A 26,588-nucleotide genomic window follows, 5' to 3' on the forward strand; every position below is an offset into this window, starting at 1 on the left:
TACCCCGGGACCCACTTCTGATTGAAGAGACACAATATGGTAGAAAGAGGGCTGCAGGTGGTTTGGAGGGGTCCAGCCTGGAGTCCTCCTTCATCTCTCCCTGTGACCTTGCACAAATCAAGCCTTTTGCTGACCCTTGGCTTTCTCATGTATGAAATGGGACCAGCACACAGATTCCATCTACCTCATGGCACTGTCGTGACAGCGGATAGGGAGAGGCACCAACAGGGACAGCAGGTGCAAGAAGGTGCAAGGCTTGATGTTATTTTATGATTTTTCTGTATTCCCTTTACATAAGATAGCTCAGAGAGTATGCCGAGAAATCTGAACATAATAATAACGTGTTTTCCCCACATACAACCTTTATAGCCATGATTATAATTCATCCCTTTGGATATTAGATATTGTCAAATAGCCTCTGTATTAATCATGTAGTTATTTAAAAAATGTTTAATAGACCAGTAGCCCATTTTCATATGATTCTATTTCACTCAGGAGAGGGAAGGAAAATGTGTGCATCTCCTCCCTGGAAATACAAAGAGAAGACGGACAGAGGCCACACTCCTGCTTGGGGGATGTTCTTGCCATATAACAGTGTCCTTCTTGCCCGAAGCCACTTCAACCAGGGAGGTAGTTATTGCCAGAGAATACAATGTCAGAATTCTTTGAGGCATGCAAGAGATAAAACCATTTTCACCCCTGGGCATCTCTCCTCATTGCCACCCAACTGCCATCTCAAAAGAGCTTTGTGCCCCCTTAGATTGAAGCCTGGCTTTTGGCAACTCCTCGTTTGGAGACTTCCCTCTTTCCGGATGTTTTCTTTCGGGGCTCAGATGGGTTGGAAACGTGCCATAGCATCTGTGTCTTCTGTTTTCACAAACAGAAAAGAAGGCCACCCAAAGTGGGCACAGCTTGCACAGGGTGGTCTGCACTCTCACCCTGATCCCTTCTTGTCACCAAGAAGACCCTGGGCCACAGTCTCCTGCAGCCACCCCCATCCACCTTCCATAAATGGTCTCACCTGGGGCAAACCACTGGGCCTTTCTGAGCCTGTTTCCTCACCTTTACAGCATCTTCCTGAAAGGTTTTTGGGAGGATTAAATGGGGGTAATGCAGAAGGAATGTCTACCCAAGAAGATGCTATCGGGAGGCCTCGCTCGGTACTTGATGTTTCCTTATTTAGTTCTCCTCTAATGTGGAGCCAGGAAAATGCACAAAATTCATTTTAAGTCAAAGAAGACTTCAAAATGAGAACTAGGGTTATGAACAAGAGCAGGAACAAACAGGCCATTTGAGAGGTGGGGAGCATGCAGGCTGAGGCTGGATGGCATGTGACAGGGATGCCTTAGAAGAGATGTAAGCATTTAGGTGATGGGTGGACTGCTTGCTACTCAGTATAGCCCACAGACCAGAAGCACCAGCAACGTCTTCTCTTAGGGATCTTGTGAGAAGTGCAGACTCTCAGCCCCACCCAGACCTCCTGTTTCAGCATCAGACACATTGACATGATCCCTAGGGGCTCTGATGCCCAGAGTAGGAAAGCTCTGGATCAGATGAAAATTAAGGCCTCTGAGAGACTATTTTTTAAAAAATCAGAGTATAACTGACATCTAAAGATGGATAAGAAACATGTTTTGAATTGTTAGAAATCAATCCTGATTGTCCAATGCACAACTTACTCCATGTCTAAGCAACTAAAATATCTACCCAACCCTTTTCCAACTAGAGTTTTTCATCAGCTTCTAGTGGGTAATCAAGTATTTGCTAGTTCAATAAATGCATGCATTCACATAGGAAGGAGTGAGGGAAGAATGAGTAGAGGAACTAGTCAGAAGCACCATGAGGGTCTCTGTATACTCGTAGGCTCTAAGTGAGGTGGCCTTGTACCTGCTGTTCCACTGTACCCCTCCACCTTCAGCCTGTAGCGAGTCTTGGCGTCTCCCACGCTGAACTTGTCGTAGACGGCGAAGGCTGTCTCCCCATGGTCTTGCAGGTCCACCCGCAACTCGTACTGCCCTTGGGCTGTGATTTTGCTCAGGTTATCCAGCCCTGTGGATGATAGGTAAGGGTTATGAAGAAGCCCAAGTGACCCAGGCCATCATTTCTTATTCTTTCCTGTGGGAGCAGCAGCAGGGTGTACTTGAAAGTGGTGCATGTCACAAACCGCTCTGCTCCTTGCTGGTATGATGCCAGGTAAAACATGTTGTAAGCCTCAGGTAAAATCAGGTTGACATCTTTGCCCTCCAACCACCTAGCGTGTTGTGAAGATTAAAAGTGATAAAGCAGTGACAGTGCCCTTAAAATTCTACAGCTCCTTGCAAATGTATGGCAACGGATGATACCAGGATGGACATCCGCAGGCTCAGGCAATGGTGCATAGAAGGATGCTCTGTGCCGGCAGGTTGGTGGCTAGTGTGAATGGCATGGCTGGCTGGCGGAGGGATAGATGGATGGAGGATGGAGGGATGGAGGGATGAAGGGATGGCGTTGTGGGGCTGGCCTGGGAGACTTCACATTGCAGGTTGGCTAGATTATCATGGGCAAGCCCTCCAAGCTTTCTGAGGATCCGTTTTCCATGTGCAAGATGGAATTTAGCACTTGGCATGGGTGTTCTGAGGGTGAGATTACAGTTATGAGGAACCCATCTCAGTGACAGGAGTACAGGAGGGGAGTAGCTAATGATCCACTCAGTGACAGGTTTAGGCCTGGTGTTGGCTTTCCCACCATATGATGATGATGATGATGATTATTTTTAGTGACCCAGAGCATTTGAATAGTCTCTCCCATTGGGAATTTGATACTCCGAGTCCACTGCCAGAGCTCCTACCACCAGAGCCCCTCCCCCTCTAGTCTATCCCCTCCCCCTCTAGTCACTGCAGTTTAGGACAAAAGACATGGAGGGCAGAAATGGGCATTCTGAATACAAGCGTGCAGCACTACATTACCCAACCAGAATTCTTCTCTGCGGTCCCCGAATCCTTCAGCATAGGCCTTCCAGTTTCGATAGAAGTCCTCCCGTCCATTTTTGCGTCTCAGGAACACCTGCAAACAGAATCAACGGATCTGCATGCAGAAGGGAGGACCTCTCTCTGGGAGGGAGGAACAGCAGGCTGTGGAAAGGCAGCACCGGTCCCCTGCTCTGTCTCTGGCTAATCTGTCATGTGACTTTGGGCAGGTTGCCTCCCCTCTCTGAGCCTTCTGTTCTCACCTGAGAAAGAGGGACTGGAAATTCAGCCCTGCTTTGGTTGACAGTGACATATCAACGGAGCTTCTCCTGCTCCCACAGATGTACCACTCTGGTGTGGGATGTTGGTGACAGAGGAGATTGGGTAGGTGCAGGGGTTATAGGAAAACTCTCTGATATATTTTGCTGTGAACCTAAAACTTCTCTGAAAATGCAGTTTATTAATTAAAAACCAAACCAAAACAAAACAAAACAAAAACTACCCAGCTCAGATGGTAATGGGGCTGAAATAATTCCCGTCAGGCTCCGTCTAGTGCCTGGAAGATAGCAAGTGCTTGAGTGGTACTAAATAATGTAACTTCTAGGTCTGATGATCACTGTCACATGTTACAGAGTTGTCTGAGGTGGCTCAGATGAGCTCAGATGAGATAAATTATAAGAAAATCTTTTCCCATGTTATTTTTTATGCCCAGCCTCTTTTCATCAGTTTAAAGAGACAATACAAGAGTGCTCCATGTGACAGACACCATCTTGGCAAACCTCATGTGCCTGGATGTGAGGGTGCCCGGGGAGGAGGACATGGCACCCTCTTCATCTGCTGTGCCCCCAGCTCATGTCCCAGGACTCTGGAGCCACCGCGACACTCACGATCCATCCGCCCCCATCAGAGGTCATGTCGCAGAAGACTTCCAGTGCCTGGGCCTTGTCACCATTGAGATAAATGGTGTAGAGGCCGGAGGTGGTGTCTCCATTCAGCATGGCTTGGGAGCAGTCCCTGGGGAACGGGTACAGGAGTCCAACTGCGGAGTAAGGTAAAAGAGCGACTCTCAGAGCAGGATAAGGAGGAAGCAATAAAACCACGCTGTACCGTGGCTCTGTCATGTGCAGGATGGAGATAAAGTCTATTTTGCACGGGAGCTGGGAGGTGAGGGATTATGGATGTGAGGGGCCGCCTCCGTCCCTCATGCTGACAGAAACTGTCAATTATAAAAGCCAAGCTGCTACAAGGGACATATGTGAGGTTAACCCGGCCTATCTGGGGCATCCAGGAGCTGAGGAACACCCAGGTGCTGTCTGGGAAGGCACCTATGGTCCCCTGTGCGTGCGGTGTTCTGTTAGGGCACAGGAGGCTTAGAAATCTCATAAAAGCTTTGGAGCTTGGAGTTCCCCAGACGAATACAAGTCAGTGTGCAGTGTGGACATGTCTCTGCCGCTTCAGAGGATTTGAGACAAGGGCCTAGTCCTGAACCTGCCACTCAATTGATATATGATGCTAGAAACACCATTTAATGATTCAGAGTCTGGGAATCTTAGGTAAAAGAAGAATTCCTGGGAGGGTTTTCAAGTGTAATGATATGACACAAAGAATTCAAAACTGGATAGACATGGACCATCTTGGGGCTGTTCTTAGGGTCATAGCAATTCATTCTTCTGACTGGACCACCTCCTCACTGTGCTCTCCCTTCGCCCGAGGTGCAGCATGTGGTATTCCACAGCCTCGGCCTGAGAGCATCTTCCAGGTTCACTCATAGCTTTGTGTTCACAGAACCTGGCCTAAGATCTGGCAAAGAGGAGGCACCTTCCTCGGCAGAGTATGGCAGAATGACTAGGGAAGGGGGGTGGAAGGGCAGGAGGCAGCTCCAGAGGTCAGCTGTTCCCTTCGTCATAAATGGATGCCACGTCTCATTCACCGACAGAACCGGCTCTTCATCTACCATCTGTAGAAGATGCCCAGTGGGAGGTGTGGGGAGGGGCTCCCTGGCCCTGGAGAATCTGAGCCCACTCGGACGCTAATCCCAGGCTAGCCTAGAACAGGCCAGTTAGTCTCTGGGAGCCTCCATTTCCCCGTCAGATAATTGGGCACCATAATCCTGGCCCATGGAGCTTGATGGCTGGGAAGACCATTTGTGATTTTGAATGCACCTCACTGAGGTCTTGCTCAGACTCAACAGCACACAGAGCCGTGATAGAATCCAGGGGTGCTTACCTCCAGCTATCCTTTCCTTTCATTGGGATGCCTATGACCTCCTGCACCCACATATTTCTAAGTAGAGGTAGATTTGTTTGAAAAATGCAAAGGAAGTGGAGGGTTGATTGAGCCTCACAAAGTCACATCCCAACTCCTGGTTGCTCCCTGATCCCCTTACTTGTGGTGAAGATGGTCTGGATGAGCTTGCTCCTCAGCGGCCCATTCAACGCCTGGATCCTGGCTGTGTAGTGGGTGGATGGGCTCAGGTCTGCCAGGCTGTAGGAGGTGGTGTCGGGGCCCACAATGACTTCCTAAGGGCAGGAGAAAAATACACAGCAGTTGCTCACAGATACTTTCAGGATGTAACAGATGCATTCATTCATTCTTGTGTATACTTTTATTCATTCAGCAATAACCCACTAAAGCCCATTCTATGCCAGGCTTCACGTACACAGCTGGAATATCAGAATGAGGGACAATGCAGCATAAGAAAAGGCCCTGGGGCCAAGAAAGGCAGAATAAGTTCTAGTGATAGGAGGAGGCAACTACTGAAACTGTAGTTGGTTTCCTGGGAGAACAATGGAAAAGGTGGGCAAAGATCAGACCTTGAAGGACCTTAAATATCAAGTTATAGAATTTGTAGCTTAAGGAATGGAGAGGTCTGAAAGTTCTGGAATGACTGAATTACAGGAACCCAGTTGTGTTTTAAGAAGCTTAAGTTGGTCTATGGCTGGATGAATTACACAAGGGACAGGAGTTTTGAGACCAGTTAGGTCAGTGGTCCCTCATTGTGGCTCTATTACAGCCTTCTGAGAAGCTTTAAGACAGCCTGGTACCTGGATTCCATCCCAGACTACTTGTGTCAGAGAGAGAGAGAGAGAGAGAGAGAGAGAGAGAGAATTGGGGCCGGGCTAGGTACATAGTCAGGAAACTCCCCGGGAGGTCAGGCTGGGGATATCTTGGGTCAGGAGATGATTATAATGTTATAATGGCTCAGTGGTGGGGCATGTGCAGGCTGGACCTGACCCAGTATGTCTCTTCTAGAACAGAGGTATCCAGGAGAGACAGTGTGCAGTCCACTCTAACTACTGCTGTCTAGTGGAGGTGACTGGCTTCAGTTTGCAGAAGAGTTCTTGTGTTTCCAAGTCCTCTCGCTTGCTTCCAATTCCTTTTTAGTAGATGACTTTGGTGCCTGAGATTGAAATTCAGCCGACATCCCTTGTAAGCTGAGCACAACAACATTGCTCTCTACAACCTCTGTACATGGCTGGCTGAGTTGAGGCAGTAATGGGACTGGAACTGGAAAAGCTTGCTATCCTGATTTCTTCCAAAGGCAAATTGAGTTTTGAGGTGTAAGTGGCACAGGATGATCTTGCATCCTGGTCTAGCTGCACTCTAACCAGGGACCTGGGTTGATTTTCTGGAGTGAAACATATAAAGCTGGGGTTGGGCATGCAGGAAGGTAAACTAGGGTGAGAGCTCATTTAATACCAGTCACCCAGGGACCTTTGTGTGAGCCTCAGGTCTCATCCCTGGGGAAGGATCAACTGTCAGGTGCAAAGCTGGGCTCACGGCAGTCCTTGGGGATACAATTACCTGCCAGCTCTCTAAGCTGCTGTGTGAACTTATCTTCTAGGCAGTCAGGGTAGTCTGAAATGGGATTCGTGGTTCAAGTAAACAGTCCTAGGATGAATGACTGAGAGGGAACCTTAGAACCCATTTTACAGATATGAATAATGGTATCAGAGAAGATAAAGGGCCTCTCTCTGTTCTTGCAATCAGTTCCTTACATACCACATCCAGAAAGGGCCAGGAACGAGGGTCATGTGACTTCTTCTGCCTAAATATGACAGATTGTCTATAACCTGTTTACCTCTATTTCCTTCTGATGCTCACTAAGAGAGCAAAGCAATATAAGGTATAAATCCACTTAGACAAGGGAGATGAGAAGGGAGAGCACAATAGACATGTCATGTCAGCAGAATCTTGGTAGATGGGAAGTGGGTGTCAGAGAGACCACTAACAGGGCAGAGTGGGGACAACGGGAGCTAATGAACTAGAGTGGGAGATAGGCTGCAATAGGAAATGCAATGATATCACTGGGAGATGATATATATGGCAAAGATGCAGAAGAGGCTCTCAGTCTCAATAAAATGTTAAAGGGCTCAGAGTTTAGCCCCTAAAATGCCCTCACATCTTTAAAGAGTGGCTCTTGATCTTGGCTGGCCTTAAGAACTGGGGGCTGCTGCAGATGAGAGAGCTGGGAGAGTCTCACTCAGAAGGACTGACACAGCAACCAGTCCCTACTAATATTTTTTTTCTGCTGCTAAGCTCCCTGTCACAGTATTAGGTGATTCTTCCCGACCTTGGGAACCATGCACATGTGTCAACCAGCAGTGGGGAGTTGCGTGTATACTGGAAGATACCTTGACTGTACCATCCACCGATTCATAGACCAGGAGGTAACCAGTGACCGACGCTCGGGGAGGTCGCCAGGTGAGGAGGGCAGTCTCCGACTGAACCTCAGTGGCAGTCAGATCTCTTGGAGAATCAATGTCTGGAAAAAAAAGGACAAGTCAGTCAGTGTCGGACACAGAGCATCAGAGGGCTGGGCTCAGGTCCTTCCCCTGCCACTGACTGGTGACCCGTGTGATTGCCAAAGAGAATTCTCTACTGTTCATCTCATCCTAAGGGCCGGGTTTCCATGGGGCCAGCATGGTCTCTGTTGGCCTGGGATGGATTTGGGGAGAAGATACAGCTGTGGAGACCATTACAGACCTCTTGTTTGTAAATAAGAGGCCAAAAGAATGCTGATACCAGTCTCCACCCTGACAGAGGGAACACTTTCTCCCTTTCCCCAACTGCTGAAGTTTGCAAAAAGATCTCAATGAATGAAAACCCAGCGCACATCTAAGAAAACTTGCCTGAAAAATCTTTCTCTTTCAAAATACTTCCCTGCCGGCAACATGGCTCATTAAATGCTGGATTTAGGGCCAGTGGGGACTGTTTTTCCACTTTAAAAGCCCTCCTCTTAAAATCTTTTCCTCATTTGTGGGGAGAACCAGGTCACTTCAGTTCAAAAGGAAATGGAGTGTTTCTTTGGGTCTTGACTGAATGGGCACGGGGAAGATTTAACGGGGGCTGACGTCACCACATTGCAAGGGCCTGACTTAAGGAGGAAGAGTTGGCCAGGGGCTGCCGCTCAAGATGCGGGCTGTGGTTGGGCAGCTCAAATGGGGAGTTTCCAGCTCTGGGTGTCTTGGTACCTGTGGTGAACTTGGCAGTGAGGGCGGAGCTCTTCTGGGGCCCTTTCTCCGCAAAGATTCTCAGTGTGTATTCTGTGGCAGGTTCAAGGTCGGTCAGCGCATACTCTACCGTGTTCCCGGACACCGTGCGTGTAATTTCTGGCACTGAACATGAAATACATAAACCAAGGCAGTTACCTCTTGCTATCTGCGCCATCCTTGAACTTGGCAAACAGCTCACCCACCTCCTTCTGACACAGAAAGCTGCTGTGACCCTGCAGAAAAGCTGGTTTGATTTCTGAAATGACCCCTCCTTTCTTCTCTCTTTCTAGGAAAGATTTATCACATTGGAAGAAGGGGAACTGGGGAACATCTCTGTGACCGAGATACAGGAACAAGCTACAGGACAGTTACCAGCAATGTCCCCAAGCTGACGGACGATCCAATGTTAGCTTGTCCATTGCCTGTTCTTTCTCTTTTTCATTTACTCACATATCCTATTATAAGTTACCAAATATTTTATCATCAAGGATCACAAAATCCTTAAGGTTGAAGGATCACACTAATCACAGACATCAGAGCCTGGTTACCTACCACCTCTCAGGCCCACTGGCTTATTCTGACCAATGGTGGGAACCAAACCACGTTCCCTGCCTAATCACAGGTGACCAGCTATCCTGGTTTGCCAAGGACTCAGGGATTTCCCAGGTGTAGAAATTTCAGGCTGAAACTGAGAAAGTCCCTGGCAAAGTGGGACAAGATGGTGACCTTAACTCATGCCAAGGACCTCTGCTATTCCCTCTGTTACTCTGTTACTCCCGGATCCATATTTTCCATGATTCCTGTGAACTGTCCTCTTATTAATTTTAAGTGAGACAACACATCTTCCCTGTCTTGGAGGAGTTTGCTCACAAGGAATAAGAATTAAAGCATAACAAGAATAGACCCTAATTTCCACCTCTTGTCCTTCCTATGCTCTGTCCTCACAAAGAAGTCTCTTAGGTCGGTGCCAGGGCCCAGTGAAAACTCACAATGGCCCCAGGCACTGGTTATGGTGCCGCCTCTGACTGTCGCTCAAAGCAGAACAAGAACAAACCATACAATAGGAAAGTTACAATGACTTGGAAATTGAAATAGCAGAATTCTTTCTACAATAGATCATTACAAGATTGTGGATGGGCTCATTGGAACTCTCTTCCTCCTCTTTCTCAATTATATTTGACTTTTTGGTGGCCACGGTTCACTGGTGCCTTAAGCATGTGTTTAATCTGCCAATTGGGTAAATTAATGTAGGTGGTTGCAAAAACAAGGAAAAATAATTTCAGATTTTTAAATAAAACTTGCTTCCACTGGCCCTTCCTGTGGCCTCTGAGAAGCCCACCCTGGGTGCCACCTGATATGGTCTGCTTAATGTTTTAAATTTTGGGCTCTTGCTTTGCAGAGGATGAGGGGGTGTCTGTCTCACACTGAGAGGCAGAGACTCCAGCCGCAGAGGAGGAAGGGGCGAGGCAAACAGGCAGAGGCTGGGATTGGATCTGCCGGACCCTCTTGAGATTGCAGCTAAGGACCATGGGGACATTGCTGGCCTTCCCAGTCTACCCATGCGTTTTTGTCATTCTTCACCCAATTGTGGCATGGAGTGGCAGAATGGGAAGTTTGGAGCAAGACAGACACTCTCGGTGTGAGGATGGGCCTGGACAAGCACTTACCTCTTTCCCCTGTGTAAGAGATGACATAACTGTCCACAGTAGCAATGGCCGGCTGCCACATGGCCAAGGCTTCTGAGTCGGTGATGTTGGCTGTCACCAGGCCAGATGGACCATCCAGAGCTGCAAAAGAAAGATGGAGGAGGAGGTGCCGGTCACGCTGGGGAAGATATCAGAACCCAGCTGCTCTGCCGTCCGCTCTGCTTAAGGACTCCTGGCATTAGTCACAGTGACAGATGCAGGACCAGTTCAGAGTCCTGAGCTGGCACCAGGCTGCCCTGAGACTCCTCCCCTGTTGGCTCTGTTACCCTGGGCCTCAGTTTCCTGACCTGTGAACTGGGGATAATAATTCTGGCTGGCCTTTCCTCAGTGTTACTTTGATTTTCACATATAATGGGTGGAAAGGTAAATTGAAAAGTGCTGAATGGGCGACAGGGATCGTGATCCGAGTTCACACCCCTTTTCCCAGGAAAGGAACCTATAGACTGCATGGTGGACACTGTCTGGGGCCTGCCGGGGCTTTGAGTGGCATCTCTGGTGACAGGGCTTCTAGGTAATACTGAACCAGGCCTTGGAGGTTGCTGGTCTCAGGTTCTATTGTGGCTTCTTTGCCTGGTGCCTCTGTGCCCTTGGAAGGTCATTTCCCTGGACCAGACGTCACTTTCTTCAGCTGTCAAAGGGGGGCTGCTCTAGGGTCAACCAGACGATGGGCTAAAGAAGCCTCGGCGATGGTGATTATTATGAATCTGTTAAATTAGGTATGGCTTTCAAATAACTTGTCCTGAGAAAGGACGTTCAAAGGGCCTCTTCTAACTGACCACTCTCCCTACCCCACGTCCCTTCCTGTTTCCCTCTCTCTCTTGCTCTTCATTCTCAATTGCCCTGCCCCCAGGGGGGACAAGGGCAGCTCCCATGTGCCCATTTTACAGAGGAGGCACCTGAGCCTCAAGGGATGACATGACTGGAGGTGGCAGAGTTATCTGGGAGCCCGCCTTGTCCACTCCTGGTTCCTTCCTGTGTCACGGTGGTGCACACAGTCTCCTCTGACCCGTGATGACCACAGGGGCCTCCGGAGGAAACACACCCAGCTTTTGTGCGATCTGTTGCTGGGAACGATCGGTGAAAGCAGGATTTCTTTGGGAAAATAAAGGCCCGTGCAGCAGGGCGGACAGGACTTTGGTTTCAGAAGGGACGTTTTAATTGCATATCATCAACTCTTTTAGGCAATTAGGATATTTTTAAAATTTCCTACAAGGCCCATTCTTTGGATCCCTTAGTGGATTGGGCGGGATAATTGCTCATATCTCAAAGGATAAATTGTTTAGACACATGGCTGTCGGAAGAGAGATTTTCCACTTCATTCTCCTTCAATGCCATTCATTACTTCTCCCCTTTACAGCTGCAACTCAGGTTTTCATAGGAAAATCAGCCTTTATTTTATAATACAGGGTTTGCCGTCTGGATGACCTAGGTTCAAGTTTGGTTTCAACGTTTACTGGTTTTGTGGCTTGGTACCTTCCCCACCTCTCCTCTGGGAAGTGGGGATGAAAATGGCTGAGCGCATTAAATATAAAGGGGTTAGCAGCAGCAGTTTCCAGAATTCTGGAGCTGCCAAAAGAGAGGGTGGCTACCTGATGACTGTCACCAGTTTGTTTCTGTGTGAGGCACTTGCTCAGAGGGCTGTCCCCATGGCAACAGGCAGGGGAAGGAGGGAGGCGGCGAGTGACCTGGCAATCGCTCACACCTGCAGGTCCTTACAGACCTAAGACAGACTTCACTGTGCTCTTTGCTGAAGTCCGTGTCCTGAAGTCTCCATCCTCATCTGAGGAAGGAGGAAGCAGCAGTAGAGAGAGGGCACGGGACCTCGGAGAAACTAACTCACGTAGCCAGTAAATGACAGAAGTGGGATTTCAAGCCAGCTCTCTATGACCCCCAGAGTTGGGCATCTTCTTCGACAACAGTTGAGGAAACAGGGGCCTGGGAAGGTCAAGGATGCGTCTAAGGTTACCCACCTCAGGAGAGGCCAGAGGTGGGCCCCAGATGAGACTTTTGGAACTCCAAACCCAGTCCACGTCCCACTGGGGTTTCATAAATAAACCTCCCACAGCTGCTGAGTCCTGAGCCAAAAATGCTAAAGGCAAGAGAGGAAGGAGCACAGCCAAGAGAGCCCTGGAGAAAGAAGGACCACGCCCAGCATACCTGTGGTGAGCGACCCTGAGACAGGTTCGCTCTCCTCAAAGCCCTTCATGGAGACGATGCTGACCAGGTACTCCACCCCGGGAATGAGCTTCACCAGCCTGGTCTGGGTCTGGGTTCCATCCACAGTGACCATGGAGGGTGTACCTGGACCACGGGAGGACAAGACAGGAACAGTGAGCCTCAGGGACCGACACTCACGGTTGCCTAGAGAACAGCTGTCCCACTGGGAAGTGAAATTCTGTCTTTATCGAATACCATTTTCTCCTTCATTTTCTCCCACTCTCTGGAACAAGGGAGTGGGGGAAAGGCCTCACTTTTCGTATCCTGCTTTTTCCGTGGGTGCACTATGCCAAAAAACAAGCCAGGAGAGGGGAAAAACATGAAGTCACAATGTACTAAAAATGGCAAATTTCTGCTCCATAGAGAGCTGGCATGTGGCATAAATTTTATTTCATTTTTTTCCCACGAGGCATATGGAAAGCTCACTCTGTAGTGTCCATCTGAACTCCATAACCCATTCTCTTGGGTTAAGTAGCATTATGGAGACTCCCTTGTTAGTAGACATGCTATTGATGATGTAAAGATGGTCACAGTCAAGCCTGTGCTCTTGTATTTATTACCAAGTTCAGAATTTATCTATTTTAGAATTTCAGGGCTGGTCAAACTCCCCATGGAGATGCTATGACTCTCCTGTGACTGACTATCCCCTCTTTATACACCTTTACAGTACCAGAGAGCTCACTACAGACTTCACTGAGGTCTTTATTAAAATCCACGTTCTGAACTGGAACTTGCAACTCTGCCAAGCCACAACTCCCCGTCCTATACTGAGACAGACAGGTTTTGGCACCCAAGGACAAAATCTCAGCACATATCCAAGCCAGCCTGTCAGAGAAGAGTTGCTCACAGAGAAAAAGTCCTTGTGTTCAAACAATACTGAGAATGAATTTCTTAGGATACTTTAGAATTTCAAAGCTGGAGAGGATCTTCATAAAATGATCCCCCTCCCAGGATTTTGTAGGACTTCACAAAAGATGGTCTCAAAAATAAAGGAAGGACTCTTTTTTTTTTTTAATAATGTTTGGGGGATGGGAATTTTTAGGGTCTCTCACTCTCCCACCCCAGCCTCCAGGCTCCTGCAGCCCTTCCCCTCTCTGAGTCCCCTACCTCCTGTCATGGGCACGTAGGTAATCCGGAAGCTCTCCACCTGGGCAGTGGGTGCCGTCCAGCTGACAGTGGCCGAGTTCTCAGTGATGTCTGAGAAGATGAGCTCCTTTGGAGAGCCCATGGCTGTCAAGAAGGAAACACAGGAGAAACCCAGAAACAGTTAGTGAACTTGCCCACGATGTTTGATCCTGGATTCTGGATCTAGGAAGACTTGGTGTCTAGAGTCTAGGTTTCCATTGGAGCCACGCCATTAGGATGGAGGGCAGGTGACCTGTGATCCAGCTGTGACTGATAGAAAGAGTGGTCCTTTCGTTCCAGGTACAGGGCCCAGGCCCGTGGTGCAGTTTTCATTCACAGGGACAGTTACCATCTCCAGTGCCTTCCAAGGAAGTGGGGAGTGACTTAAAAGATTGTAATATGTTCCCCCTTTGGTTTGATTTTTAGCTTTTTGTTGTTGTTGTTTTTCAAATCTTTGCTTTCTACTTCCTTTTACTAAATAATGCCAAGGCTTGACCCGTGCACACTTTGTTGCAACCGATCCCAGGCTTCTCCCTCATCTAGAAACCCTGAGAAGATGCTGCGGTGGTAGCGATTACACAGAGGACCAAAGTGAAGCTCCATTTTTCAACCAATATCCTCTGAGGGACATTTCTGGATCACAGGACTTTGTGGCCAAGCCAAGTACAGTCCGAGATCTTAGGAATAACAGTCACATGGAAACTGACCTTGACAAACCCACTTCTAGAACAGGAGGGAGGTCCAGAGCCAGGGGAACAACCTCGGGCCATCACCAAAACAGACACCCGCTGGGCACTGGGTGTGCGTGTGGGGAAAGCCAGGCCCAGAGGAGGCTCCGGTTCCTCAAACATCTCCCCAACAAACCCAGTTTCCTTTGGCTTTTTTTGTGATTTGTGGCTCAGGGTTATGCCCACTTGAACTTCCCATGCCTGGCCAGAGATTTCAGGAAACAATTCCCAAGCTCCCTCATTCCCTTCTTCAAGCCCTGCTGATCATTAAGTTCTGCGACCCCCCAGACATCAGGGACAGTTATTTTCCTGCCCATTCTTGTCTTCTTCTGTCATCTAAGACATGTCTCTCCTCCTCCTGTTTTCTTCTGGGAACAAACTCCATGGTTGCCTGGGCGTTTGCTCTCTCCGTATCAAGTTTTGGAAACCACAGGGCCCCAGGAGCCTGCAAGATCTTGCTTATCCAAATAACTCTGGGAGGCTGGGCGACCCGGGGCATGTCCCTCGCCTTCTGGGATCTTCAGTGGCCTCACACGTCCAGTGGGGAAAGTGCTACTCACCCACAGGAATGCTGTGAGGATTAGCAGAGATAATGGACGGCATCCGGCGGGCAGTAACGATTCCCTGCTTGCGACTGCCCTCTATGTTCTTTCCCATGTGACTCTTTCTGCTGCAAGCCATAATGGATTCTAACGTATCCCCCAGGAAAGACCTAGATGGGTCCCACCGAGAGAGAACCCTGGCGAGGCATACAAAATGGGATCCAGACAACCCCCTTCGGCCAGTCAAGTTCACTCTGACCTCTGCTCTGGATGAAAACCTTTCTGGGGTAAACGATGGCATATTTTAGAACTTGGGTCTAGATAGCCAAAGCTTTCTTCTCTGGACTCTAGCTTTATCATTGGTAAGATGGCACTGGAGTCTTACACGCCATAAGAATTAGTGGCTTCATCTCTCACACACTGCGGGGTGTGATCACTAAGGGCTGTGGCAGGGAGATACTATGCATAACCTGAAAGAAGGACTCAATCATGGTGGGATTCCAGGGTCAATGACATACTAGTTTTGGACCACAGAACGTCCCAGGAGTTGAAGACTATTTGTTATTCTAGCATGTCTCCTTCTGCATGAGTAGGACCCCAAAGCCTCCAGCCCCTCCGCATGTATCTGGACACAGAGCAGCTAATCACATCTATTGAAAAGTCGGGGAGACTCAGGTGATGCTTCTTGTCTCTATTTCCAAGGGAAATCAGTTATTTTTAAACTTCCATTAGGGAAATATGTGGAATTGCTAAAAACTTCCCAGGAGGTTGAAAGGATTCCTACCTGCCAAATAAAAAGTTGCCTCCCAAATCTATGGCAAGTGTCTTCCGTTACATGGCAAATAACAATCACTTAAAAATTTATTCCCCTTTCAACATTTTTTTGGGCGGTACAGGGCATTGAACTTAAAGGTAATTTACTATTGAACTACATTCTCAGCCCCTTTTATTTTTTATTTTGATAGAAATTCTTGCTGAATTGCTTAGAATCTCATTAAGTTGCTGAGGCTGGCCTTGAACTTGCAATCCTCTTGTCTCAGCCTCCTGAGTCAATGGGATTACAGGCATTCACCTCTGTGCCTGACTCTTCAACATAGTTTTCTTGAACACATAATATACATTAGGCCCTTTGCTACATTAGAGAAACAGCTGCTTGAGGAGGTATGGTTTAAGTGCTAGGATTTTGGAGTTGTGAGTCAGAGGCAGGGAGGCTAGGGATAAAGAGCCTTCGTCATGTGGAAGGGCAGATGGCCAAGCAGGTGTTTCAGACCTACTGACCCAGGCCCAAGGACAATGTCACGGCTCCTTGGTGATGTGTGGCTTTAAGTTCAGCTGAGCTGGAAGGAGCTGGGGAGCTGTGAGGCTGCTGGTTGGAAAAGTAGAGCAGGGTGGGTGTGGGGGCACGTTCTGGGGGCTGAGAGAATGCGTATTGATACCCTATTGACACAGGGACTGGAGGAGGGTGTGTCTGTGGACATGAGTGGGGTTGAGGTAGATAAACATTTTTGGGTCCTCACTCGGGCACCGTTGGTAGACCTGAGGAACCTCCAGAACAACCCAGTGAAGTCCTCTTAATCAGTTTCTGGGATTTCTTCCTGCTCTCTGCCCATTCTTGGGGCCCTGAAGATGGTGCATGGAGTCATGTTGGCACTAAACTTCCTGGAGGAGAAAGAAGTTTCTCTCTAAAGGGGGGCCAAGATTGTTGTAAGGAAGTGGCTCCGACCACAGAGAGGAAGAGAAGCCATTGTAAGTGCAGGGACAGAGAGAAAGAAGGGGTGACAAAAGTAATAACGTAAGTGTCCATCAGTAGGGGATGGATGAATAAATAACATGGACGGGCTTACCCCTGAGATCTATTAATAAGTGAGAAACACCTGGGGCAAAGCATGGAGAGGTGGAAATGTGTTAAACATTGTGCTCCTTAAAAAGGGTAAAAATATTAAATTTATGTCAATTTTTTTTCCATTTATATATTTCCAGAAGGCCAAGAAATTGGCAACAAAGCTTGCCTTTGGACAGAGCCTCCTCTGCCTTCTCCCATCCCCAGAGTATGGGCATGCGGGCATACGTGGGCATATACGTGGATTTTTTTTTTTTTCCTCTGTCTTTCTTTCTCCTCTTTGGCTGTGAATGCCAAAGCCCCAGAGAGGGAAATCTAAAAGAAGTCCTTCCAGAACAGCAGAGCAGACTCTGCTTCTCTTTGTTCTTAAAAAAAAAAAAAAAAAGCAGCTCATGATTATTCATTCTCTCTCCCTCTCTCATCGCAGAGCTTCTAGAAAAAAAAAAATCAGCAAAACAAAATCAGAGATCAGAAGTAAACTTTGAAGAGCTGTGTTTATAAACCAAGGTCAGAAATCAGGCTCTGTCTCTGATCTGGAGCCATTTTAAAGGCAGTCACCGGGAGGGGAGACTCCGACCTGCAGGGGTTGGGGGCCTCGCGTGCACAAAGAGCAGGGTTTTCCTGTCACTAGCTGGCTGCCTGGACCCCAGCATGTCTATGAGCACTGATCCTGATTTCCCTTTTGAGGTAGTTTATTAGATCTTGAAACTTGACATAACAAAATACCCAGCTTTACCCAGGAGAAGACCCTTTGCGCTCGTGCCAGGCTCTGTGCCTCTCAGAGAGGACAGTATGTATATTCATTGGTTATCTGTGCTCCGATCTCTGTTACTTAGCTAACAGTACTAAAAGAAGCTGGTGGTTGGGGTTCTACTCCAAATCTAGCTGTGTGACCTTAGGCAGATGGCTTCACCTTTCTGAGCCTCATATTCTTCATGCACCCAAAGAAGGGGCTGAGCTGTGCCAGTTCTCAGGGCTCATTTACTTCCCCTGAGAGTCTTTCCTCTGGCTACTCATTGAAGCTGCTGTCCCTGGGGGATACTGTTTCTGCATCTCCCTGTTTCCTGAAGGAATTCGACCCACCTTCTGTAGATCTTTCCTTTTCCTTCTGAAGAGTCATTTAGTCTTAGTATTATTATCAAGAGTCATGTTATTAAAGCTTTTTTCTTTCCCTCCTTGACAAGGCTTACGTGGGAAAGGGTTTCATTTCCCCCTCTCGATGGCTTTTAGAGTTGCTAAAAGAATTGAATAGCGCTTCATGAAATGAATCCAGCTCCTGCCCCCCTCCTTGCTGAGCCTGGTACTAATTACTCACAGGCAACATTTTATAAATATGAAGCCTCACAGGAAGAGGTGCCACTTCTTCATTGTTCCCCACCTGGTGCAAATTGAACACCTAGGGCAAATCAAATGTTGGACCAGAGAACAAGGAATTGTATGCCTGGATACGATACAACGAGGTAACAGGCAGAAGGCAGAATCTTTGCAACCTGAAAGATGTGATAATTGCAACTACTACGGATGCTGCATTGGAGACAATATGACAGCTGTCTTTCCCCAGCCCTGGGTGTGCCACGCTCTCTGCTATGAGCTTTATATGAATTATCTCACGGAGTCCTCACAACCCTATTAGGTAAATGGCATTGTGCTGTAAAGAGTTAGCTATGGTAACAGTTCACACTTGAAGGAGCTTGTGTGTGTCCAAAGCTCCTGTAATTACTCAGCCCTGGAGAAGGAGAGCCCCCGCGGTGACTCCTCTGTCCTCTCCTGCGTGTTTACAGTACCTGTTGTTGCTATGGCACTGACTGGCTGGGAACGCCTTCCATTGCTTATTCCATAGAGTTCAATTTCGTATTCAGTGGCCTCTCTGAGATTTGTTATGTCCCTGGTACGTTCATGGGCAAGGAGGATTATTTCCTGCGGCTCAGATTGCTTTTTGGTATCTCTGATTCTGAGAACAAAACTGTCGAAAATCCCTTCGTCAGCTGTCCAGGACAGACGGAAACCATCCCGGGTGGCATCTGAAACCAGAAGGTTGTCAACTTCTGGTTCAGCTTCTAGAGGGGGAGAAAAAAGGTGGAAGAAGGAGGAAAGAGAACATCATTTAGCAGCCATCTCTTCTCCTGCAGGGGTATCAATAGGCAGTGCGCCCCGACTTTCAGACATAGAAGTGTCCTGAGATACAGAAAATAAAATCATCCGACATGAACGAGTCTAGTAGGGCTGGGAGAGGGGAGGGCTGGAGCGCACACGGTCAGAACAAGCTAGGCAGATGCTCGCATGTGTGAGTTCTGTCTGAAAGCACGTCTATAAACCCACATCTGGACTCGGCTCCGGCCCCTCCCGGCCCCTCCCGTGCATTACTAAATAAGTTCAGAGCCAGCACTTGTTTATGTTCGCTCTCCGTCTTCCAGTGGCTGAGTGCCCATCTGCTATGAGACCTTTCTCTTTTCTTTTTGAAAAGACAAATAAACCAGCATTAACCATCTGTAGAGCTGCCCAGGATGACTCTGATACACTTCCCTTGAGCCCAAACAAAATGGCTTTTTAAATGCTTGGGTCTTTTTATGCTCTATTCTTGGAGCCGACTGATTTACTAAAGAAGGCTCCTACTCTTGATTTTCTTGTTTGTTTGACTTCTGTTCTTTCTTGCTATTGGAACCATCAGATAAGCGTTCAGATTGTAGAACTGAGGCTTGGAACCTCTTGAGATATATTGTTTGGACCCAGGGGTTCATCTTGGATCACCTTCACTAGAAAAAACTCAGGATCAAGGTAAATTTGGAGCTGAGTTTCCCAAAGTGTGCTAAAATCCAATTACACCTATTTGATCCTCTTCCTTAAAAGATATTCATTTGTCAAAGAAGTTTGGGAAATACAGCCTGCTGGGAAATATACCATAGGCTATTCCACAAAGCCTTGTGGGCAAGGCTCCTGTTTGACTTGAACTCAGTGCTTCCAAACTTATTTGAACATGCAATTCCTTCACCAAGCAGGGCCTTCGAATGGTCTATGGAGCTACTACTAATCTCTAGAAATAGACTGTGAGAAACATCTAGGTTTTTGACTGTTAAAATTGTTAATGCTATACTTCTCTAGGAATTTTAAATTTTGAAGAAATCATGGATTTAGTTCTGTGTTAAAAACCTTTCTGATGTTAGCATTTACCCATGTGATAAGTTCCGATTTAGTTTTCCAATGACGAGACCTATTAGGTGAGTTGTTAGATCACAGTTAAGACTTCGAGATGGTCAAGGTTTTGAATATGTTTTTAAAATATACTCACTGGTATATTTTTTTTTTCTTTGAGAAGGCGGAAATGTAACTGGGGACTAGCCGGGATGATCATAGGGAGCTTGATACAGAGTAAGCACACACAAGACCGGGCTAAGGGACTGGGGAACACCAAGAGGGAAGATTTCCACCTTCTCGTTCTGGGATGGGAATGAGGAGTGCTCATTAGATGCGTGAGACAAGGGGAGGTGTGGGAGGACACGAAAGAACAGGCCACATCTGTGGATTAAGACGGGAATATGGACAAGGAGGTTAAAACCACGGTGACGCTGTAGACAGATGACACAGAGGGGTCATGGAGAGGGGCGAATGGCTCACTTGAGTTGAAATACCTGTAGTGGTCTCAGCCCTCAGGGGCTTGGTTTGGTGCCCTTGGGTGAAGCCAGAGACCATAACCTCATAGCCAATGCCGGTTATGAGGCCTCTAAGCTCCAGCTTCCTCTGGGTTCCTGAAAGTGTGAATTCCTGGGGGTCCAGAAGCTTCCCAGAATCCACCACCGTGACTAGAAAGCTGTCAAAGGCATGCTCCGATGCCATCCAGGAAACTGTGAACCCGTAGGGATTAATGTCGGAAATGGTTAGGTTTTCCAGAAGGGGCAAGGCCTCTGAAAGAAGGGAGGGGTGAAAACAACTCAGGTTAGCAGCGGGGACTCTGCGGGGAGAGCACAGGTTTCCACGCACACCAGAGACACCCGCTCCGTCACTCGCTGTGTTACACGCTCAGAAAACAAATGTCCAGGAAGAGCTTCCTGGGGCCAGAGAGTGTTACCTAGTGGGATGCTCTTAGCAAGTCTATTAGGTGGGTATCACTCCCAGCTCGCAGGTGGGAAAACTGAGTTTCAAAACAGATGAATGACTTGCTCAAAGTCACAAGCTATTATGTGATGGAGCAGGGTTTCCAGCCTAGTCTGATTCCAAAGGCCACGCGTTTCTGTCTATTCAAACAGGATGTCTGTGTTGGGTTAGGACCCCTTTATCTCCTGCTGTTTCTGATTTTGAAGCCAATTAACTTTTTTTCTGCTTTCTTTTTTAAAGTACGCTCCTCTTTTACTTCGTAGGTTTCTATTTTACTTCGAATTCACATTTTACTTCTAACTCACATTTTGAATCAGATCAATTAGGCCAATCAGCGGCACATCCTCATCGGCTATTTTTTTTTTTAATGTGTCAAAATTAACAAATTGAGGTTTGGGTCCAATAAGAAATCCTAAGATTTGCTAATTCTCTTGCTGCTCATTTTCTTGGGTAGAGTTAGAAAACAAGGACATATCTGGACCTTCAACAAGTTTTTCCATCCTTTGTTCATTCCTTCACCAAACATCTGTGCCGCAGGTGCTCCTAGTTCTCAGCTGCCTGGGGGTCTTTTCATGCACAAGGGTGACACAAAGGGTGAGCTTGTATCAGCTAAATTTCTATGGATACTTCTCAGCTGAGGGGGTTTCACATTCATCATCCTATCTGTCCCAGTGATATTGTAAGGTAGACACATTGCCACCTTACCCCTCAATCTCCAGGACAACTAAGGAAAGGGAAAGGCTATCGCTTTCTCCAGATCACACATCCGCAAGGTGGTAAGCGGGGTTCCAGCAGGGTCTGCTGACCCCCACTTCTATATTCTTTCCACCTGCTCGGGCTGCTGTCTGATGAGTACTCCTGCCCCCAACCTCCGCCCTAGTGCTGGCAAGTCCTGAAGCACAGGAGGACCAGTGGGAAGGCCAGCGCCTCCTCTGCACTAAGCAGCACTGTGTAATGCTGAGCATATTGATCTCTGAGCGGAGGGGGAAAAGGATGGGAATCCCACAGCCAAGGCTGCTTTAGTGCACCTAGTTTAGATCTTTCTTGTCCACTGTGGCTAAATGGAAACTTTCAAAGAGATAAATGACCTTGTGCTAATGCTGACAGTCTAATCGATGTAATGTTAAAAAAAAAAGTGCTTAAAAAGAAATGTTTGGTGACTGAATGAAAAAGTGAAGAAATGCCCTCATTCCCTAAGCAGAGAGTTAAATTTTGCTGTGGCTTGGGCTTCCTGTACCTATTTTGCAACACTTGCTGTTTATTTTGAGGAATTTCCCCACCCCCCATGTATAGATTTCCCAAGAATCAACTCTATCAAAGGCAAAGGTGAAATCACATACAGAGTCCAAATGGCTTCTGCAAGGCAAGGGTCTCAAATTCCGCCTCTGGGTTTTATTTAGGGCTCTATTTGATAGCCAGCCTCTTTGCACCTCCTAGCCATCCAAGCAGTGAATTCCAAGGAAAATGAAGGCTTTCAGGCTAATTAGTCAATCCAGGGCTTGTTTTTTCAAGTCCCTCCTGTTCGTGGTTTGTTCTTTTTAAATATACTTCTTTTAAAATGCTGAGTCTTTTCACATCCGGATTAGCAGAGACAATGCTGTCACTGGATCTATTATTGGGACCAGGTCTCCCAGCCTCCCTCTCTCCTCTCTGTTCAGTGGGAGGTCCTGCAAGGGGCTACAAGTAAGGGCCTGATGGCATCTGTAGCCATTCCCCTCCTCCAGGGCAGTGAGAAGCTCACCTCACACCTGCTCTTCCAAGCTCCTTAATGAATTACTAAGTTCTGCCTGTGCAGCCTGAACTAAATAATTTAATTCACATTCAATAACTGGAGAGGATAGTAAATGCAGCCACGTTTTAATCTTACATTCAAATGTAAGATAACGAGGGTTCTCTTGCAAATGATAAGCAAATCATGACTGCATAGCACTAGTGTTTAATGGAGGCATGTTGGGCTTTTTTTTTTTTTTGTATTTGCTTACTTATTTGCAATGCTGGGGATGGAATCTAAGGCCTTGTGCATGCCAGGCAAGGGCTCCACCTGGCCTTGCAGGTTACTTTTGAGAACATGACTTTCCTCATACTTTTGAGAGGCACCAGAAAAGACCTGACATCTGTATCACACCCACTGAACTACATCCAGGTAGTTATACTGCATCTGCTTCATCCCTGAGACAGGATACCAGAGGCACCTGTGGGTGTCCTCCTGCCTTACTTAGGGAATTGGGGTTCAAACAAATAAGGAACCTGCCGAGGGTATGTAGCTAAGTAGATGGGGGAGAGGTTTAGAAACCAAACAGGCTTGATCTCAAATCCTCACTTTGCCAGGCCACCCTAGCACCTCCAGGAAACTATTCAATTGTCCTTATTAACATATCTTAATTAGAGCAATTTAGACCTGGGAAAGACTTGTTTAGTGTGAAAGTCAGATGGCAAAGTCTGTCTCCTAGAAGTTGTCATTAGTGGAAGACAAGAGACTTTTAAACATTTTCAAGCTAGGGATTTGGTAAAAGCACACCATTTTTAGCCTTTACCATGGATATGGGATAATATCAATGTAGAAAATAGATAATCGTTTCTTGATGTAAATCAAAGTGAAGTTAGAAGTCAAATTTGACAGATGGGTAAGATTTTAACTAACCTTATAATTTATCTGCCATCTCAGGGTGAATCTTCATCAATCTGCTGTATTTGTCAATTTTAAGAATAGGTTTCTCTCTTTTTTTTTCTTAAGATAGATTATTATATTTCTAGGACAGATAGTTTATGAACTGCCTTAAATGGCATGATTTATGGACAAAATCCCTGTCATAGGCCTTTACTAACTAAGAATTTATTCGTTAGTCAGTGTCTCCCAACTGTGAATGTTACAGTATATAAAACTCCCTGAAAGCCTTACATAGCCATTGAGAACATGCTTCTATTTCCTCACAGTAGCTGTGAAGCATCTGTCCCTTCTGGAAGCCTCAGCAATCTCTTCACTTAGAAGTTGACATGGGGTGTCCCAGCCATTATGAGTAATGTCATTTTACAACCTGTGTGTTCATCCATGAATGAGTGGATATAGAAAATGTTCTAACTATATCTAATGAAATACCATGCAGACTTAAAAAAAAATTTTCATTTGCAACTAGATGGATAAACCTGAAAGATATTATGCTAAGTGAAATAAGCCAGGTGCAGAAAAAAAAGTACTACATGATCTCACATACAAGTTTAACATAATAACTAGAGTATAATGTTAGTTACCAGAGGCTAGAGTTGGCAGGAGCAGGGAAAAAGGAGATGCTTGCCAAAGGGTACAAAGTCCAGTTTGACAGGAGGAATAAGTTTTAGTAAGCTATGGCACAGCTTGGTGACCACACTTAGTAGTAGTGATACACTGTATATTTCAAAGTCGTTAAAAAAAATGGATTTTAAATGTTCTCACCATGAAAAGTAGGTGAGGTGATCGATATGTTCATTTTTTTAATTCAACTAAATCAGTCCACAACATATACCTATATCTAAACACCATTTTGCATCTCATAAATACAAACAACTATTGTTTTCCATTATAATTAAATATATGGAAGTTTACATTTAGAGCATAGACTGCATTTGGATGGATTTTTCCTATAAAGATATTCTAAAGAATATCTTTCTCTTTCCCCCTTTCCCTGTGTTAGAATTCTAGACAGACAAGTGAGAACCTCTGAATACCTGTAACGACAAAGGCAGTGAGGGGTCTGGTGGGGTCGCCAGCCCAGGTGGTCCCTGCTACACTGACGTCATAGCCAGTGTTCTCCACCAAGCCAGAGATGTGAGCTTGCTGTACATCTCCTGGGACTGTGACTTGCTGGGACTCATGCAGCGAATGAGCATTGCTCACATTGATAACAATTTTTGCAAAAAGCCCAGCTTGAGTGGTCCATGATACGTTGAAGCTGTCAGGAGTAATATTGCTAAGAATTAGCGTGCCCAACTGTGATTCTGGCTCTGAAGGCAAAGGAACATGGAGAGAGGGAGAAAGAGATATTATTAGAAGAAGCAGAATATTTCTCCAGAATGTCGCCGCAGAACACAAATGCATCAATATCTCCAAATATTTGCAGAAAAAAAAATAGTATGTTAGGCTAACATGCTAACCTTGATACTTACTAACATTGATTATAACAACAGAGTACACATTGCTTTTTTCTGCAAGTACGGATTTGTGTTCTTCTAAGTTATAGGCATGGCCATGTCCTTAGTCACATAAGAAGAAAAGCAGAGAAGCCATTAGAGAGATACATAAGATTAAAGTAAGAGTATTAAGCTCCATTTTCCAAAGTCTATAGTGGGGCACTAGACCTATAAGATGTTCTAAGAAAAGACAGATTCATGGTCATGAATGCACTGTCAACACTGAATATTCTATTCTATTGTAGAGACTGACAGAGTATGTTAGCATCTGAAGGGCTCTAAAAAGCTGAGTTTATAAATAAATGTATTTGATTCTGGTTAGCCCAAGCATTTTGTGAACTTATTGATCAATGATACCCCATCTCAGGAATATTCTTTGAACATCCCACAGAGCTAGAGTTCCACTGAGCAATGTTTTAGAAAATGCTCCTTTGGAGTTATCTCAGTCTTCTTTTGATCTATTAGGATTGCACAAATTAAAGGCTAATGTCAGAGAAATTCTGCAGTGGCATAGAAATCCAAATGTATGTGTTATAGAAAAGTCTGGATCTCACCTCCAATACTGAAAAGATGAAAATGGCTTCCATTCTTGGTGGATGCGAAAGCCAAGGGAAACTTGAAGCTAAGCACTGCCTTTTCTGAGTAGGAAATTTACTTACTACATAATTTTGAAAGATGGATGATTCCACCTGGGATAAGCTTCTCTTGTCCCTTAAATTCTGGACAATCAGTGGCAAGAGCCACTCATTCAATATAAGGGGCTTTACGGCTTCTTTCCACAGAAATGTAAGTAAGGTCGACCTCCCAAATGCTCATTTAACAAATATCACTAACACTAATACACGTTTAACCCAGATTCTATTTTAGAGGCAATATTCTGGCGGATTGAAACAGTGGAACAGAATTTAGTATTGGGAGAGGCAGAGTATTACTTCCAAGGTCCTGGGTGTTGTTTTGCTTTAGCTCCAATATTTGGAGGAAAGAAGAGGCTCCCTTGGATAAAGTGCAAAATTATACAGCATGACTTGATGCTCTAAGGTCTCGAAGGGCAAATAAGATCTGGCTCAGAAACAGAATATAGGGGTAAGCAATGACAAGGAATTTCCTACGTTATCAATTAGTTTGAGAAGCTAATAATGCTGTAGTTTTGAGCTATGGCACTCATAAATTTCTTTAACCACACAAAAGATAAAATCTCCAAGCTCTGTTTCTTTTTCCTATATTTTGCTATAGAAGCAATATCCCAAATTAAGGATGCATTTTGAGATTATTCTCATGCTCACAGACAAAAACTGGCAGTACTAATATATTCATCATACAGAATAAGATTTGGGTTCTTAAAGTTAGTTTTACCTTCATCTGATCCCCAGAAGGTACAATTAAGCTCAAATGTAAGAGTCGAGGAAAAACTCAGACAGAGAAGGCTACTTCAGGTGTGGTCAGTGTTTCATGCAAGCAAGGGGCATTTTTCTCCCACCATTTCTAACCCTTTGGAGTCATTCTTTGACATGCTGTCGACTTGCAGGAAAAGAGACCTGTTCCAAAAAAATGCACTGAATATTCACCACATGCACCAAGACTTAGACAAGATGGAGGACTCTTTCATTTCAGAACAGACATGAATGGGTGACAACACATGCTTGCCAGAATAAATGCCAAAAAGAGCACTCTGTTGGGAATCCAGGCAAAGGAAAATCTCCAGAACAAGAAGAGACCACTAGGTCCTCTCACGGTGGT

The 26,588-nt window shown here is 46.2% G+C and overlaps 1 protein-coding gene across 12 annotated transcripts in view; it reads right to left on the reverse strand.

Moving 5' to 3' along the window:
- Positions 1 to 26,588, reverse strand: part of Tnc (tenascin C) — an 84,384-nt gene that overhangs the window by 3,781 nt on the left and 54,015 nt on the right. For 5 of the 12 annotated variants that reach the window (XM_078048061.1, XM_078048059.1, XM_078048063.1 and 2 more), the window contains 12 exons: positions 24,390 to 24,665; positions 20,225 to 20,497; positions 18,383 to 18,655; positions 13,471 to 13,593; positions 12,304 to 12,447; positions 10,108 to 10,227; positions 8,420 to 8,563; positions 7,580 to 7,710; positions 5,332 to 5,464; positions 3,833 to 3,984; positions 2,946 to 3,042; positions 1,888 to 2,049 (listed from right to left, as the gene is read on the reverse strand). In XM_078048061.1, coding sequence (XP_077904187.1) covers positions 1,888 to 2,049; positions 2,946 to 3,042; positions 3,833 to 3,984; positions 5,332 to 5,464; positions 7,580 to 7,710; positions 8,420 to 8,563; positions 10,108 to 10,227; positions 12,304 to 12,447; positions 13,471 to 13,593; positions 18,383 to 18,655; positions 20,225 to 20,497; positions 24,390 to 24,665 — 2,028 coding nt within the window. The remainder of the gene's footprint in view (positions 1 to 1,887; positions 2,050 to 2,945; positions 3,043 to 3,832; positions 3,985 to 5,331; positions 5,465 to 7,579; positions 7,711 to 8,419; positions 8,564 to 10,107; positions 10,228 to 12,303; positions 12,448 to 13,470; positions 13,594 to 18,382; positions 18,656 to 20,224; positions 20,498 to 24,389; positions 24,666 to 26,588) is intronic. The other 7 variants (XM_078048064.1, XM_078048066.1, XM_078048068.1 and 4 more) reach the window with 3 other exon arrangements.

The sequence above is a fragment of the Ictidomys tridecemlineatus genome, chromosome 4, assembly GCF_052094955.1.
Source record: "Ictidomys tridecemlineatus isolate mIctTri1 chromosome 4, mIctTri1.hap1, whole genome shotgun sequence".
Taxonomy (NCBI): domain Eukaryota; kingdom Metazoa; phylum Chordata; class Mammalia; order Rodentia; family Sciuridae; genus Ictidomys; species Ictidomys tridecemlineatus.